This window comes from Sitodiplosis mosellana, unplaced genomic scaffold, assembly GCF_009176505.1.
Source record: "Sitodiplosis mosellana isolate CC-2019 unplaced genomic scaffold, AAFC_SMos_1.0 Smas_scaffold_56, whole genome shotgun sequence".
Classification (NCBI taxonomy): Eukaryota; Metazoa; Arthropoda; class Insecta; order Diptera; family Cecidomyiidae; genus Sitodiplosis; species Sitodiplosis mosellana.
The window spans coordinates 66,617-81,112 of NW_022595298.1; the positions used below are offsets into that span (position 1 = coordinate 66,617).

Consider the following 14,496-nt stretch of genomic DNA (forward strand, 5'->3'; position numbering starts at 1 on the left):
GGTCGTTTGACTGGTTCACGGCTGATCATGTCTTTAATCAGCTCTTCGGCTAGTACACCGGTGCTGTCCAGCATATCTGGATTGCTAAACAGTTTGAGATCGCATTCATATGACAAAATGTTCAATTGTCGTTTGACTGTGTCACCGAACGGATGCATTCCGCTTGACATAACATAATAATACACACAACCAAGTGAAAAAATGTCAACGGCAGTCGTCTATTAAGGGTAAATTAATTCAACAGTATTAGGTTTGTTGTTAATTCGTGATTTTTAGTACTAATAATATACTAATTTAGAATAATAAGTAAGTTCATACCGTGCGTTGACCCTTAAGCATTTCTGGTGCAATCCACCCTTCGGTACCAGTGATGCCTGATCGCCGAGAAAAGCTGGTCTTGCCAAAATTCAGCTTTTTGCACAATCCAAAGTCAGAAATCATGACGCGAATCTTTTTATTCGCATCCGGGAATGATAGCAGTATATTCTGTGGCTTGATGTCACGATGGACTATGGGAAAGAAAACACAAAAAAAATTAAATTTATAAAGAATATGTAAAAATTTATAGAAAAATCAAACAAACAAAAATTGAAAAAAAAAATGAAATTTTTGCCTTAACTTGAAGTCCATCTGAATGAAACAATACCGATCAACATACTAACCAATTTTCAAGCTATGCAAATGCATAACGCCATTTGTGGCTTGATGTAGCACCTCTGTCATTGATATGCTTTTCTTGATTTCATCCGAAATATTGCCCTCGGTATAGTCTTGAACGGTGGCTGAGCACAGTTCAACGGCAATATACCGAAACTGTCTATCACGTTCAGTGCAAAAGTATCGAACGACATTTTCATGTGCATCCGATTCGCGTAGCAATGTAACCTCACGATCGGCTAGCGTAAAGCATTCTGGTAGTAATCTTTTAACGGCAACATCTCGTTCTTCAAAAGTTCCGCGGAACACAAAGGTTCCTTCGCACCCTTTGCCAAGTATCTCCAGTGTATTGAATGAAATTTTCCCAACTTGATTAACACCGTCACCTAATTCGATCAGTTCATCAAATACACCGTTCTTCTTTCCACCCATCATCATTGTCTGTGAGCCACTTTGGCTCTGGTTTCGCATTTCATTCGCCACAATTTTCACATACCAAAACATGGCCACCACTAAGCCGCACAGGATGATTAGCAGAAGTTTTAATATTTTGCTCTCTTGATCGTTGAGCCAGGTCTTTGATCGGTTATAAATATCGGAAATATAATCCTGTGGTGAATGCATTTCAAAATGTGCAAAAAAACCGCTATATTTTCGAACGGGTTCCTTGGGTGGTGGTATAATATTACCAACGCTTCCTTTTCGATTCAAATTCAACTCGAACGCTTGGTTTTCTTTGCCCACATTCGTTGCGATCAATTCATTGTGTCCTCTGCCATTGTCATTACTCATTGGCGATTTATCAATTCCAGCCGACCTTGGTGGAGCAATGTTAAACTTAAACTCCTCTTGCACCTTCGGCATCTGATAATGACCCAGCACCACAACATTTTTATTCTTGTCATTTGTATTTTCCATTATTGTGTTCAGGTACACCAAATTTGGATTGTCATTTGCGACAGGACCATCCAGTAATTTCATCATCGGCTCACTCGATATCGTCTTTGTATTCTCATCAATTAAGGTAGGTAGTGCGTATAGTCCGTGAATATGCTCGCCCACATAGAGACTTTGGCTACAGGTGAAAGAACAAAAACATTTACTTAAAATAGCTGATTCAACACAGTGCAAATACCAGTGGAGCAAACTCAACAACAACTGTATTTGAATATGAAAAAATATATAATATTTGCGTCTGGTCGTTGACATTTTCGATGTTTTGTGCGTGTGGATTTCTTTTTTTTGGGATTTAATTGTACAGAAGTGTACAGGGTCTGATTGTTGCTAATGCTAATCGCAGACTGACCACAAACCATGCACGCACTCTTGATTATTTGAACGAAATATATCGCGACCGATCCCATCGGAATATTTAACATGAGTGCGATATACTCAACGAGCATTTTTAGAAAAACATCTGTGCAAATAATAAAAGTACGAGCACGAGGAGAATACACTGTAACAATAACAATGTAAACACGACCAAATTCAGTTTCGGTGTATTGATAATATTTCATTTCAACGAAATTACCGGCTATATTCAATGAAAACATGATTCCAAGGAGTATTTTTGGCCGAAAAATTTAAACTTGAATCGAAAAACTATTTAGGTCATTGGTGCAAACTGTATAAAGTTAATTGTTTTGAATGATTTGGACCAAAAGCAAGAGAATTTTCATTAAAAAGGTCGATTTTTGGCCGAAGAAAAAACAATTTTTCTTACAAAAAGTCAAAAATTTGTCCAAAACATCAGATTTATCCCACAAAATCAAATTTTTTCGAAAAAATACTCTTTACAAGCTTAATTTGTGCATTGAAGATTTCGTTTGGGGCATCAATAAAATCGATTTTTTTTTCTCTAAAACAAACCTAATTCGACGAAGCATTCAATATTTTGAGCCAGAATTTTTTTTTGACTCAACTCAAATCGACTCCACTTCATACTTACAACAATTTCATATTATTTTGTTGTCCATCTCTGGCATATTCAATGATGCTATTCAAAGCACCATCCGAAACCGTTGTGAATGGTACGCTCATCAAACCGTTTGGTGTAAGTCGAAAAACAGCTACAACTGGGCTGGACATATCTTTTTGCCATAAAAACGTTCCCGACTTACGATCCAGTGATACCGTTAACCCGCTGCTACTCCCAGAAAAATGTAGGAATTCTGAGAGAGAAAAAAAAGTGTGTTTGATCAATTTCGATTGTTTGCTGTAAATATTTTATTGGCACCATACCATATTCATTTGAAACTTCTGGAGCCATGGAATTTGATGTATAATCGAAAAATGTCACATTCCATGGTTTTGCATTTTTGTCTTTTGTTTGACTATCATACATCAATACGGTGTATTGTGTTCGACCTAAATAAACGGCTCGTGATGTGGCCCATCCAATTGAATCCTTGCTATCCGCACCAAAACCCACGACTTTTTCTCGTTTACCCGTTTTTGGATCGATTAAAAACCATGTATCTTTCTTTTTCCCAGAATATAAAATGCCATCGCTTGAACGACATGGTGCACTGGCCACCAGCTGTGGTATAGTGTATGGCAATTTTTTTAAACTACCCATATCACCCAGTTGATAGAGACTTCCGTCACGCGGATCAGGCAAATACGGCGAAACATTCGATTCGGAGTGTACGGGCGCTCTTATCGCTGGGTCTGGTTTTTTTTTGTTAGATAAGAACGAAATTAAGAACATGAGTCATGCGATCCCACGGCGAGAAAGATTAAAATTTTGGTAAATAAAAAAAAGAATTTCGGTAGAATTGTTGGTCGAGGTCAATGTTGAATTAACGTTATCGATTTATGTATGTGCAATTTTTCGGGAGAGAAAAAAATGGAAAAAGAGCGAAAAAGGGGAAAAAATTATTTTCGATCGATCCGAGTTTTTTTTAGTAAAAATTTCAACAAAAAAAATTCTGAAGAAATTCTTGAATAGAAATGTTTGAAATTTCAAATTTTTTGCCCCAAAAAATTCGTCAAAGAACGATGAGAAAAAAACTTTCTTCAATTAAAATCGATTTTGCACGCAAAAAATATGCCAAATTTTTCTTAGATACAAACCATCATCAATGCTCCATCGAACTTCGCTGGTGTGTGGATCGACAGCCGTCAATCCGCCCCCTAATGTTGAGAACACCAGCAACGGTTCGTCGTCTCTAGCAATATCGGTACAATCCTATGCGTTGTGTTGTTATCAATAAATCAATATTAGAAATGAAAATTTAGTCTCAAAATAAATTACATTCCGCAATGGCATTGAAACTCAATCAAATTGATTCCACTCACTTGTTCTTGTGTGGACGTCACATCGTTGCCGCTGATTTGTGCCAGATAACACGCACATATGAGAAATAATATGAAATTCATCCATTTTATAATGTTCATTTTGCCTCCGTCTGCCGTGCGCTCAAACGCCAGCGCGCAGAAAGAAATTCGACTTTTTATTAAAAAATTGTTTCACTGATGTACTTGGTGTTTTGTTTCATTGATCGCAAGTTTTGCGTCATATTTTTTGTTCGCTTTATATGAAAAGATTTTTCTTTCTTGTTTTTTGACACATAAAAATCACACACGATAACTTTGACGACAGAAATTCGTTTGCAAATTGAATTTTATTTCGTAAAATCGACACGGACATCTGTCGATAATGTGACGAAAAAACATGTTTATTGATAACTTGAATTTCGGCAGAAATTTTCTTGTCTCACTTTACCATTTTTTCTCTCGATGAAACACAAATTTACGCGTATATTTACACCATTCGTAGCGTTAAATACATCATCACATCGCGATTGACGATTGCTTTGTGGCTGACGATAACATTGTGTCGGTGCGAGTAGCATGTGTGTGTGCGTGTGTATTTTTCTGTCCAAGTGAATGTGTATTTTGACAGTATATTGTGGCTCTGTTGCTCGCATCCATCGGACCACACTTATCTCATCGTCGTGACGTGTTGTATGAGAGAGAGAGAAAAACTGTGTTTTGTTGTTACCATCACTCGGACGATACACCAACAACAGATGTTTATGGTTCGGAGAAAAACACCTACTGAATTATGTAGCGCAACAATAACATTGAGGCCAAAATAAAAGCATGGGAACATTCAGATGCTCATAGAAATTTGGACGAGAGAAAATCGAACCGCCAGCCTCTATTTTTGTGTTTGACTTTGCCCTTGACAACCGTTTCGATTCAACTCATATTACGATTTACTTGTTTTTCAATCAGAATCTCGTCGTGTCATCGCTAAAATGTTAATTTTTTTATCGTTAGGTGAAGAAGATCAGGACACCTGTGTGCAATTTAATTGATTTCCGGGCCTAATAGAAGTTTGCTCTATTTTTGTTGCTTCACTCAATTATATACAATCTAAATCTTATTATTTATTCTTTTTTTTATTCACATTTTTTATTTCGAAAAAATTAAAGAAAAAATCTTTGCACAAACCAATCAAATCAAAACAAAACTCTCGGACATAAACCACACATTAAAACTGAAATGATAGGTATTTCTCTTGTACCAAACTGTTCGACATCAACATTTCTTTTGTTTACCTCCGCGATGTTAGACGGTTGCTTATAAACTCATCAGGCACATCACGCTTTTGACATTCGACAGTTTGACACTTTCTTTCAACGCAGCCAAGTGACAAATGGTGTCAAATTTATTCAATTCGGTTTGTTTATGTTTGAACCATGTGGACAAATGAGAGCTAAATCGTTCTTTTCAATTGAACATTGCCTTCATAAATAAGGGCTTTAATGATATTTTCATTAAGCACCAATTTTATTTGATATTCATATCGACTGCAGATTGACTATAGAATATTTTCTTTCCTTATAATTTTTATTCATAGCTCATTGTCTTTTCGTCCAAACAGTCTTCTTCTCAGTAAAAGTTTACGTTCTGCACACACTGCATTTCTTATGCAGATAGTCTATTTTTCGTAAATGTTGATGGTATCAATATGAATTTCATAATTTGCGCTACCAATGGTAGCCTATCTTATTCATTGACTGCCATTCATCGGGACGAATGGTGCTCCGGTGAGATTTTCGATTTGATGCTTCCTCTGCATGTGTTGTTTGAGATAAAATTTATGCTCAAACTTCGCTGAGCACATGGTACACTTCAAAGTTTTGGTATCTTCAGTGTGTCGTCTCTCATGGATTCTATAGATTTGGACGATATAATAAAAATGGATTAGAGAAAATAGAAAATCAGCTGATTGTAATCAAATATATTTATGCAATTTCATAGTTAATAGACTAGATGTAGGCAAAAAAAAATGCCACTTTCAAAATCAAACAATTCACCAACAATCTCGTAATCTAAATCTTCTAATTTAATTAAGTCCACAAAAATTTATCTAAATGTAAATTGAACGTTTGGAGTTTTAAACGATTTAAGTATCATAATAAAAGCATATCAGTAATGGACTGGACTGGACTGGACTTGACTGGAGCTACGTAGTTTATATCGAACTAAATACTTTCATTCATATCGTGATGTTTTTTACACCAAAAGAAAAGTCAATGCAAATTTACTTTACCTCAGATTGTCTCTTCGTTTGAATGAAAAGCCACAGTGAGAGCAAGTGTACGGTCGCCTATTCAACTGTCCAAGGAAAGATAAAAAAAAAAGATTTTGAAATAATTTATCGCTTCAGCGGTAGAGAGTTCCAAAAATTGCTTGAAAAATAGAGAGAATCAATTACAAGTATTAAGAAGAAGAGAATAAATTCACTTACGTGCAACTTCAAATGAGCCACTAGATTATTTCGGGCATAGCAAACATGACCGCAAGTATCGCATTCACCTTTCCATTCTTTAGTGTGAAACTTTTGGTGCCCTTGCATTGCATATTCAGTAGTGAATCCCTTTCCACAGTATTCGCATATATATCGCTTTTCACCCTATTTGCGCAAATGCAATCAAAATGCGTGATAATTTCAGAACAATTTGTTAATCAAACCGAATTTTATCCAAAAATGTAAAGAGAAACTTTATGCTTACGTGTATTTCAGTGTGTGATCTTATTTTATGTGTCATCTTTCCACAAATTACACATTCCAATTTAGGGCGGCCAACATGTAATTTCTCATGACTCAACAGCGATTCTTTATCAGAAAGTAGAAAACTGCAGATGGAACAACACCATCCGGGATTTCTTTGGTGCCACTCTTGATGTTTCTGAAGTAAAAAGAATAACTTTGTTCATTGCAGAAGTAAGTTTTAACCTGAAAAATGACTAAAAACACTGAATTTTTCACCTTGAATTCTTTTTTATCGACAAATTTTCGGTCACAAATGTCGCATTTGGCCTATGGAAAAGAAAAGAAAGATTCAAAATCAATATCAATTAGGCAATTTGAATTAATGAATCAGAAACAAGGCTATGTTCAATCTTTTTCTTACTTGGAAGCATTTTTTCCTGTACTTTTTTGGTCGATTGGGTTTTTTTCTCTCAACATATTTGGCAACATTTTGGGATGGAAACTTTGGTGGATCCACCACGGTGACACATTGCGATTGACTCATTTCAATTTCTTCCATTGGTTTTGGTGTGTGTAGGATTGGATCCATTAGTTCTAGTTTAATTGGTTTCTCCAGTTCTGGTTCCTGCAGCATTGGTTCAGGCATGGGTGGCTTCAATATCACAGGCTTAGGTGCGTTTGGTTTAAATACCACCTTGAACAATTTCAATTTTTTATTCGGTTCCGTTGTTTCTGGTTTGGATACAGTAGGATTCAATGCAATTGGCTTAAGTGCGTTGGGCTTTGGAACCATCTTTAACACTCTGAGTTTTCCATTTGGCGCCGACAGTCGGATGATTTTATCCGGCTCACTATTCGAGCATTTTGGCATTGTTGGATTGGCTTCATTCGTGCTCATTTTCTCATACGTTCGTTTAATGGCGGTATTTTTATTGCGTTTCAAATTTAAATCTTCGGCTTTAACCAACATTTTCCGCAGCATCTGTTTCCGTGCTTCGGCCGACGAACTATGCAAATCATAACCTTGGATCAGACCAAAACAAGTCACACAAATGCAATTCGATGCATCGTGAATTTGTCGACGAGATGTGAAATCGTCCAAAATTTCGTTGATGATTTCAATGAATGACTTTTGCGAGTATTGTGTTTTCAATTTAACGAGAACCAATAAATTTGGTGGATTTTTATTACACACATAACAAACTCCGCTCATTTTGAATTTTTTTTTTAGTAATTGTTTGAAACTTCGAGTTGTGAAGAAAACACTTTAAAACAAAACAACATTACAGGCGATTTTATTTCGTTGCTTTGAAGTAACACATTTGTTTACCTCTTTGAGAAATAGTGGAATAACAATAATGTTTGACGTTTGTTCAAGTTGAAAAATGAACTGTCAACCAATTTGGTTCATGTCTAATCGTCGGATGTCAAAAGTTGAATGAAAACTAAATGTCTATACTATATTGTCTATTGTTCGATGTCCAATTGAACGTCGATTGGCGAAAGAGAAGTACATTTGAAAATTTGAAACAAATTAGACAGAAACGATGAATAATTTTCTATTGGATATTCTAAAGTTTTGGTGATTTAATATACCAAACCCAAAAATTCATCTATAAATTTTTTTTTATTTATTTTTTTTTATTTTATTAAACACCGCCAAGCTCTGGCTGAATATAATGTGGGTTTTGTTAGAGGTTTGGCCGGAAAAGAGTACTGTTACAATTTTTATAAATAATGAACAATAGTAGCAGTAACTTTCGATAACTTTCAGTTCTCGCCTCGTTAAAAACCTGGCTCTTTTCGTAAATTATGAGGTAATCACAATAGTAAGAACATGAAAACGAAAGCAGTCATACAACCAAGATGGAAATGCTTATAGTAGTCTATAGTAAACGGTCCAGGATAACCCTTGGTAAACGTTTCCAAAGGGACAAAGGCTATGTGAAGCGTTAACTGTTACGCGTTAAATTTAAGAATTCGAGACTGCAAAAGTCGTCACTCAATCTATCCGATAGATAAATTGATGAGAAGTTTTACGTCGATTAAGGCATATCCATGTTGATTGCAGAGTGCATTGAGTTGACATGGACCATGATTTGAAACGTAACTAAAATCAAACCATATTTTTGATAAATACAACGTTTATTTCACATTTAAAAACAAATATCCTGTTCTTGTACAATCCTTATAATCATTAAGTTTTCATTTTACGGAAAATAAATTGTTATATACAGCAGTTAAGATTTCCTCTCTGTTCATTTGTTTTAAGCATGAACAATCTCTAAGAAATTCTATACAATTGCATAATCTATTCTTTTGGTGCGGTGTTGTTTGACTTAAGACTGCATGCAGTTTATTGGATTTTTCGTCGATTTAGTATGTAACTTCGAATTAAAGTTTGATTTTCATACGACCAGACACCAGCTGTACAAGCAAAGCAAATAGCACCAACGAAAATATGGGCCCATATCGAATGATGAAATAGACGATTCTGCAAGATATGAGAAATGAAAAGTTTTTTTTTTTTAATTGAAAACGATATGTAATGTACCTAACAATGCTAGGTCCTAACAATTATTCAGTTTGTTCGATTACCTCTAAAATTTTGCATGTGATGCCTAAAACGGTCAAAGTGATTGCGAAAAGTTTGTTTGGTATTATTCCATCCAATGGTTTGAGATCAACCGATTGATATTGTTTCCGAATGTATCTGCCACTGAATATTATTCGTAAGAACATATTGGTACAATTGGCTAGAATAAAACCCACTGGACCGAGAAAGCTCGTCAATTGATATGATAAAAATAGAAATGTGATGGAGAAAAATCCCATGTAATAATTATATCTGCAAATTCGAAATGAAATGTGATTCATATTGTGTAATTGGAGTCGGAATAGGGAATTTATGAAAAATCCCTTACCTGTCCAGTTCGGTGCTTCTCATGGCAGCAAACATATACCCTTCACAAATGCCATTGATAGCTAACAGAACAATAGCTACAGCATGCCATTGTAGAAGAGTCACAGAGAGGCCATCGTCTTCAATAAAACGGGAACCACCGTAGAGAGTGAGTACTGTTTTCGAAAAACTTTGCCCAAACACCATTCCAATCAATCCAATTGATGTAACCACTTTCAATAGATTGTACAGCACGGTGCTAGCCTGTTCGACTTTGTCGCGTGGCTGTTGCTTCAGGGGAATGTCTCTTGAGAGGGTTTGTGTGAAATAGAAATAGCTATTTTCTTCGATTGGCCGAAACACGAATCGTGCCGCCAAACTTCCTAAATTGTTCACGATATCATAGGTGGCTTGCTGAGCGAATGTTAGAATTGGACTGATCGTCATCACATATTTCTCGCCTTCGGTTAAAACTTGCTTAAGAATACCTTGTTTGAAGAAGCTCAACACCAATGTTTGTAGATTCTCATTGAATACCGTACCCTTTGAGAGGAAGAAAAATTTCCATTAGGATCAAAGTTAGAATTTCAGATTTCTTCCGATTTTTCCAGAATAAAAAGAAAATTCGCTATAATTACCGAGTTCTCTAAACATCCCGGTAACATTTGTTTAACACTGTTGAATGGAATGGAATCGTTGGATACGGATTTCGTCTCATCTGTGTCTGGTCCATCGTCCGTTTTGTCAGCGGCACGTTTTTTGTCTCCTTTCACCTTATTCAATCGATCGATGTAATAAACAAAGTATACATAATAGCCAATAGCAAATGTAGCTGTGCTACAAACTTGGGCAATGCTAAAGGCGAAAATCGCTTGATTCGGATCACGAAGAACTAGTGTAATGAACAGGGTTGATCGCACGAAAATGTTCAGTGTGTCGAGTAAAACACGAAGCTTCACAAAACAAAACACTTGGGCAACAAACACCTGTGGCTCAGCCAACAGTTCGACAATGCCCGAGATGACGATGCATATGCATCCGAATTTGTATTGATCATAGAGCGCATCAGCTATCGGTGATCCGAATATTGATTGATTAAACCAGATATATAAACATGGCACAGAGAAAACGCAGTAAATCGGCAACCTGACACAAAAAGCAAGAAAAAGAGCAAAAAATCAATCAGAATGTTTATGTTTTCTCGTTCGAGTGATGTGAATAATTTGCTTACGACAGCCACAGCTGATTTATGATATGCGGCCATATGTGTTTCTCATGCGGATTTGCGGTTGAGCTTAATGTTGCTCGCCGAATTGCCTCACGCGACAGAAACGCTAGTGTACTTTCCAATAACAATAGCCGAACGTTCATTATGCCAAGCACTTCTCGGTCAACAATCCGTATAACAAATGAATTTATTACAAACGTAATGCATCGGCACATAATCTAGAAATAGAATACAATTGCGTGTGCATTAAAAAGTGAATAGGTGTTGTTATTGTGATTTTGGCATGATGATCGCATCATTAAGAGCAATGAATCGAGGTGAGAGTAACGAAGTGAGGGCAGAATCAACAGATGAATGATGCCAAAAGCCAACTCGGTTTCAATTCTCTTCGCACACATTCTCAACAGAAAACTGTTTTTTACCATGCTCAACTCACCTGAAATATTATGTTAATCGATGCACTGTGGATGCTACTCTTCAACACGTTCCGGCTCATGTTTTTATAATGTTTTTTGTTTACGAAATTCTCAAAATTAATAACAATTTTATTGATCAAATCTATCTAAATTCTCAACTTCACTCTTGTAGTGTGCGATATTCGTTGAGGAATTGTTGAATAAAGTGCCAGCATTTATTTATTATCAGACGCCGAGGCAGCAGTGGTAAACATAAGAAGTAAACAATAATTTCATAACATCGCACCACGTTAAATTTTGATTCAATTTTTCAATCACTCGCACTGATTATTCGCTATCTGAAACAAATACGAATTTGACAGTTGTTCTATGATGGGTTTACAGTATCACACTTGGTGGGAACTGTCATGCATAAACAGATGGGCTGTGAACCCACCCTTTTGTTCACTTATTGAGAATTCGGTCGTTACATTTTCAACGTAAAGACATTTAACATGAATGCGATTTTCAGTCGAATGAGATAAAATTAGCGTCTATTAAAATTTCCTCGTTTTATACATTCAAATCGCACTTTATTTAATTACTGTACCTACAAACTTATAACCAGTGATGGAATTCTGTTTAGATCTCACAAATTTTTTCGTAATGTGATATCGTAATCACAATGTGATATCACAAATTTTTATGTGGAATGTGGAATCTACAACAATCACTTTCATTGTTCTTACAAAAAATTGTGGTTCCTATTTGTGGTTCGGAATCGTGAAACCGATTTGTGGTTCCGATTTGTGAGATTGATTTGTAGTTCCAATTGGAAGTAGAAAGTAGTGTGATTTATTAGCTCATAGCAAAATATTTTGCTCACGCTGAATGAAGTCAATATACTCAGCACTATTTTTGACAGTTGTTGATTCAAGTTGTGATAGCTATTTATTGTATCAGTGCAGTTTGCGACAAATTCACCAACAATTCTCAGAACACTTTCATCAAGTTCTGTCAAAACAACATTGCAAGCCGGGCCACCGCCGGTACGATTCATGACTGTGTGAAATAACAAATCAAATTAAAACTAATGGAAAAACGTTCTAAACCGTTTAACCGATCGTTCAATTTATTCCATAAAAGATCTTTGTATTCCTTTCCATTGTTTTTTGAGAATTTTCCGTTTATTAAGTCGTAAATTGTCGTCATAAAGTCAATCATTATTTCTTTTTGATTGAGATTTATTTTCGACATTGTGTTCAACTCAACCTATGCTTTTGGCCGGCGCAAGATAGCGGTGGCGCCTAAATAAGATGTATTAGCAATTTGCGGCATTTTTAAGAACTATCAATACTTTTTGTTGTTGTCACGAATTTCGCAACAACAAGAAGTATTGATAGTTCCCAAAGTTGCCGCAGATTCTATTTAGGCGCCACCGCTATTCACTGTCACGTCAAATACATTGGTTCTTATGGCAGAGAAGCACACGTTGGTTCAACTCAAACAATGATCTTCAAACGACGAAATACAAACAACAAATGAATGTTTGACGTTTGTCACAAACAAATAGCATTCATACGCGCCAATTGAGGGGTTTGGAGCAAAAATGTCTTACAGAAAAGTTGAGAGGGAAAATGTCAAATGAAAAGAGATAGCTATATAGTTCACTATAGTTTACTATATAGCTATCCCTTTTCCGCTCATTCATCATCGACATTTTCCCGCCCAACTTTTCTGTATTATATTTTCGCTCTAAACCCCTCAATTAGACGTGACGCGATCTATGCGATGTGATGCGATGAAAAACATTGTGTTTGACATTTCAATGCAAATTACCAAAAATATACAAATACGCGTTCAATTCAAATTCGATTTCAAAAATAGTGCAATTAGTTTTTACGAAAGATTTGTGATCGTTGGCATGTTTAATTCGATTAATGAGATATGTGATTTGTGGTTTCACATGCTAAAGAGCATGTCAAAACTTTCCACATGGATTACATACAGTTTGACCGAAATCGTTTTTACGGAATCAATCCACATTTCACAATTTTTTTGGAAAACAATAAAAGTCATTGTTATGGATTCCACAAACCACAAAAAAAATTGTGGTTTCACATGAAAAATTCGTGATATCACAAGAAAAAAATTGTGAGATCTAAACAGAATTCCACCACAGATAGCATTAAATATTTCGGTTCCGAATAAATAGCTTCACAAGAGTGTTTTTTCGCTACTGAACAAGCCTAAGCCGAGCTGAATTTGTTGATTCAGGCATCTGTTATTTTAACGCGATAATGAGTCAGCCAATTCAGCTCAGCTCAGGCTCCTGCTCAGCAGCAAAAATACACTCTCTGATAACTTCAATCAAACCAATCGAACGCAGTGAATGAATTTGGTACACATCTTCTTTGTGGTTTTAATGATTTATATCTATGGTCACATTATTTTTCTATGGCATTCAATCAATTTGTTGACAAATATCATTATGTGTCGTCATTTAGAAGTGATGGTCGGAAAAGTCCACTATGAGCCAATTAATTCTGAATTGCTGTCATGCGGAATGAGTCATCGTGTAACCATTACATAAACATATAGACAACAAATCGATTTGGTAAAATAAAACAAATGAAATGTGCATAAATTGTTTGATATAAACTGTATTTGATTGGTTTTTTGGAGGTCAGAAGTATTTGAGAAAGCATTCGTCATCAATGAAATATATGCACGGCTATTTCGAAATGCTCCTTATTCGAAAACAAACCAAATGTCTGAGGAGGTTTTGTTTTTGTTTTGTTCACGAAGAAAAATATAATTCAATTCAAGTTGAATTATCTAGAGAATGGAAATATATATTGTCATTTTAATGATTCAGAAATTAAGGCACTTATGCTTTTTTAACCATTTACGGCGGTTTTCTGGGTCTACTCTTGGGCATTTCTTTGTTGAACATCCATGAATTTATTTACTACTTCACACTTCGCCTATTTTGGACCATTCGTTTATCGAATAAATAAAGTATTTCCGTTGATATTACCACGCAACACTACTCTTTAGATATTCACATAAAAATATGTGCTTGTTCTAATAATAATACTAATGCAACTTATTGAATTCAGGTGAGAAAGAATCAATTCGATTTAATAAAATAAGTTTTATGGTTCAACTGATTTCTTTTTTTTTCATGCTAATGGCAGGTTGACTGATTCTCATTTCAATGTCTATATTTTTTAAAGGGCTTGAACCAGGACATATGGATATAACGAAGAGTTTACCGGAAAAGAGTATCCGATGCGCATGC

The 14,496-nt window shown here is 35.6% G+C and overlaps 3 protein-coding genes across 3 annotated transcripts in view; all 3 read right to left on the reverse strand.

Moving 5' to 3' along the window:
- Positions 1-5,351, reverse strand: part of LOC129570424 (serine/threonine-protein kinase/endoribonuclease IRE1) — a gene marked incomplete in the record, with an annotated part of 8,635 nt that extends 3,284 nt beyond the window's left edge. The window contains 7 exon segments of the mRNA XM_055450032.1: positions 1-218; positions 319-509; positions 663-1,732; positions 2,606-2,828; positions 2,899-3,327; positions 3,733-3,847; positions 3,958-5,351. Coding sequence (XP_055306007.1) covers positions 1-218; positions 319-509; positions 663-1,732; positions 2,606-2,828; positions 2,899-3,327; positions 3,733-3,847; positions 3,958-4,056 — 2,345 coding nt within the window.
- Positions 5,352-5,498: 147 nt separating this feature from the next.
- LOC129570426 (zinc finger protein 449-like) lies at positions 5,499-8,083 on the reverse strand. Its single transcript, XM_055450034.1, has 6 exons — positions 7,089-8,083; positions 6,944-6,994; positions 6,687-6,863; positions 6,422-6,586; positions 6,224-6,288; positions 5,499-5,843 (listed from the first exon to the last, which is right to left on the reverse strand). The coding sequence occupies exons 1-6, from the start codon at positions 7,878-7,880 to the stop codon at positions 5,681-5,683; spliced, it is 1,413 nt and encodes a 470-aa protein (XP_055306009.1). The 5' UTR covers positions 7,881-8,083; the 3' UTR covers positions 5,499-5,680.
- A 710-nt stretch (positions 8,084-8,793) lies between these two features.
- On the reverse strand, positions 8,794-11,598 carry LOC129570425 (protein RFT1 homolog). Its single transcript, XM_055450033.1, has 6 exons — positions 11,234-11,598; positions 10,801-11,015; positions 10,208-10,715; positions 9,592-10,112; positions 9,266-9,515; positions 8,794-9,161 (listed from the first exon to the last, which is right to left on the reverse strand). The coding sequence occupies exons 1-6, from the start codon at positions 11,291-11,293 to the stop codon at positions 9,024-9,026; spliced, it is 1,692 nt and encodes a 563-aa protein (XP_055306008.1). The 5' UTR covers positions 11,294-11,598; the 3' UTR covers positions 8,794-9,023.
- Positions 11,599-14,496: the final 2,898 nt, after the last annotated feature.

What these genes read in the sequence shown, in the direction of transcription:
- LOC129570426 (XM_055450034.1), bottom strand. Translation starts at nt 7,880, where the DNA reads ATGAGCGGAGTTTGTTATGTGTGTAATAAAAATCCACCAAATTTATTG. An exon ending in TCGATAAAAAAGAATTCAAG is followed by an intron (nt 6,864 to 6,943) that starts GTGAAAAATTCA and finishes TTTTTACTTCAG; the next exon opens with AAACATCAAGAGTGGCACCA. An exon ending in TGGCTCATTTGAAGTTGCAC is followed by an intron (nt 6,289 to 6,421) that starts GTAAGTGAATTT and finishes TTCCTTGGACAG; the next exon opens with TTGAATAGGCGACCGTACAC.
- LOC129570425 (XM_055450033.1), bottom strand. Translation starts at nt 11,293, where the DNA reads ATGAGCCGGAACGTGTTGAAGAGTAGCATCCACAGTGCATCGATTAAC. An exon ending in CGATTAACATAATATTTCAG is followed by an intron (nt 11,016 to 11,233) that starts GTGAGTTGAGCA and finishes TTCTATTTCTAG; the next exon opens with ATTATGTGCCGATGCATTAC. An exon ending in CGGGATGTTTAGAGAACTCG is followed by an intron (nt 10,113 to 10,207) that starts GTAATTATAGCG and finishes TTCCTCTCAAAG; the next exon opens with GGTACGGTATTCAATGAGAA.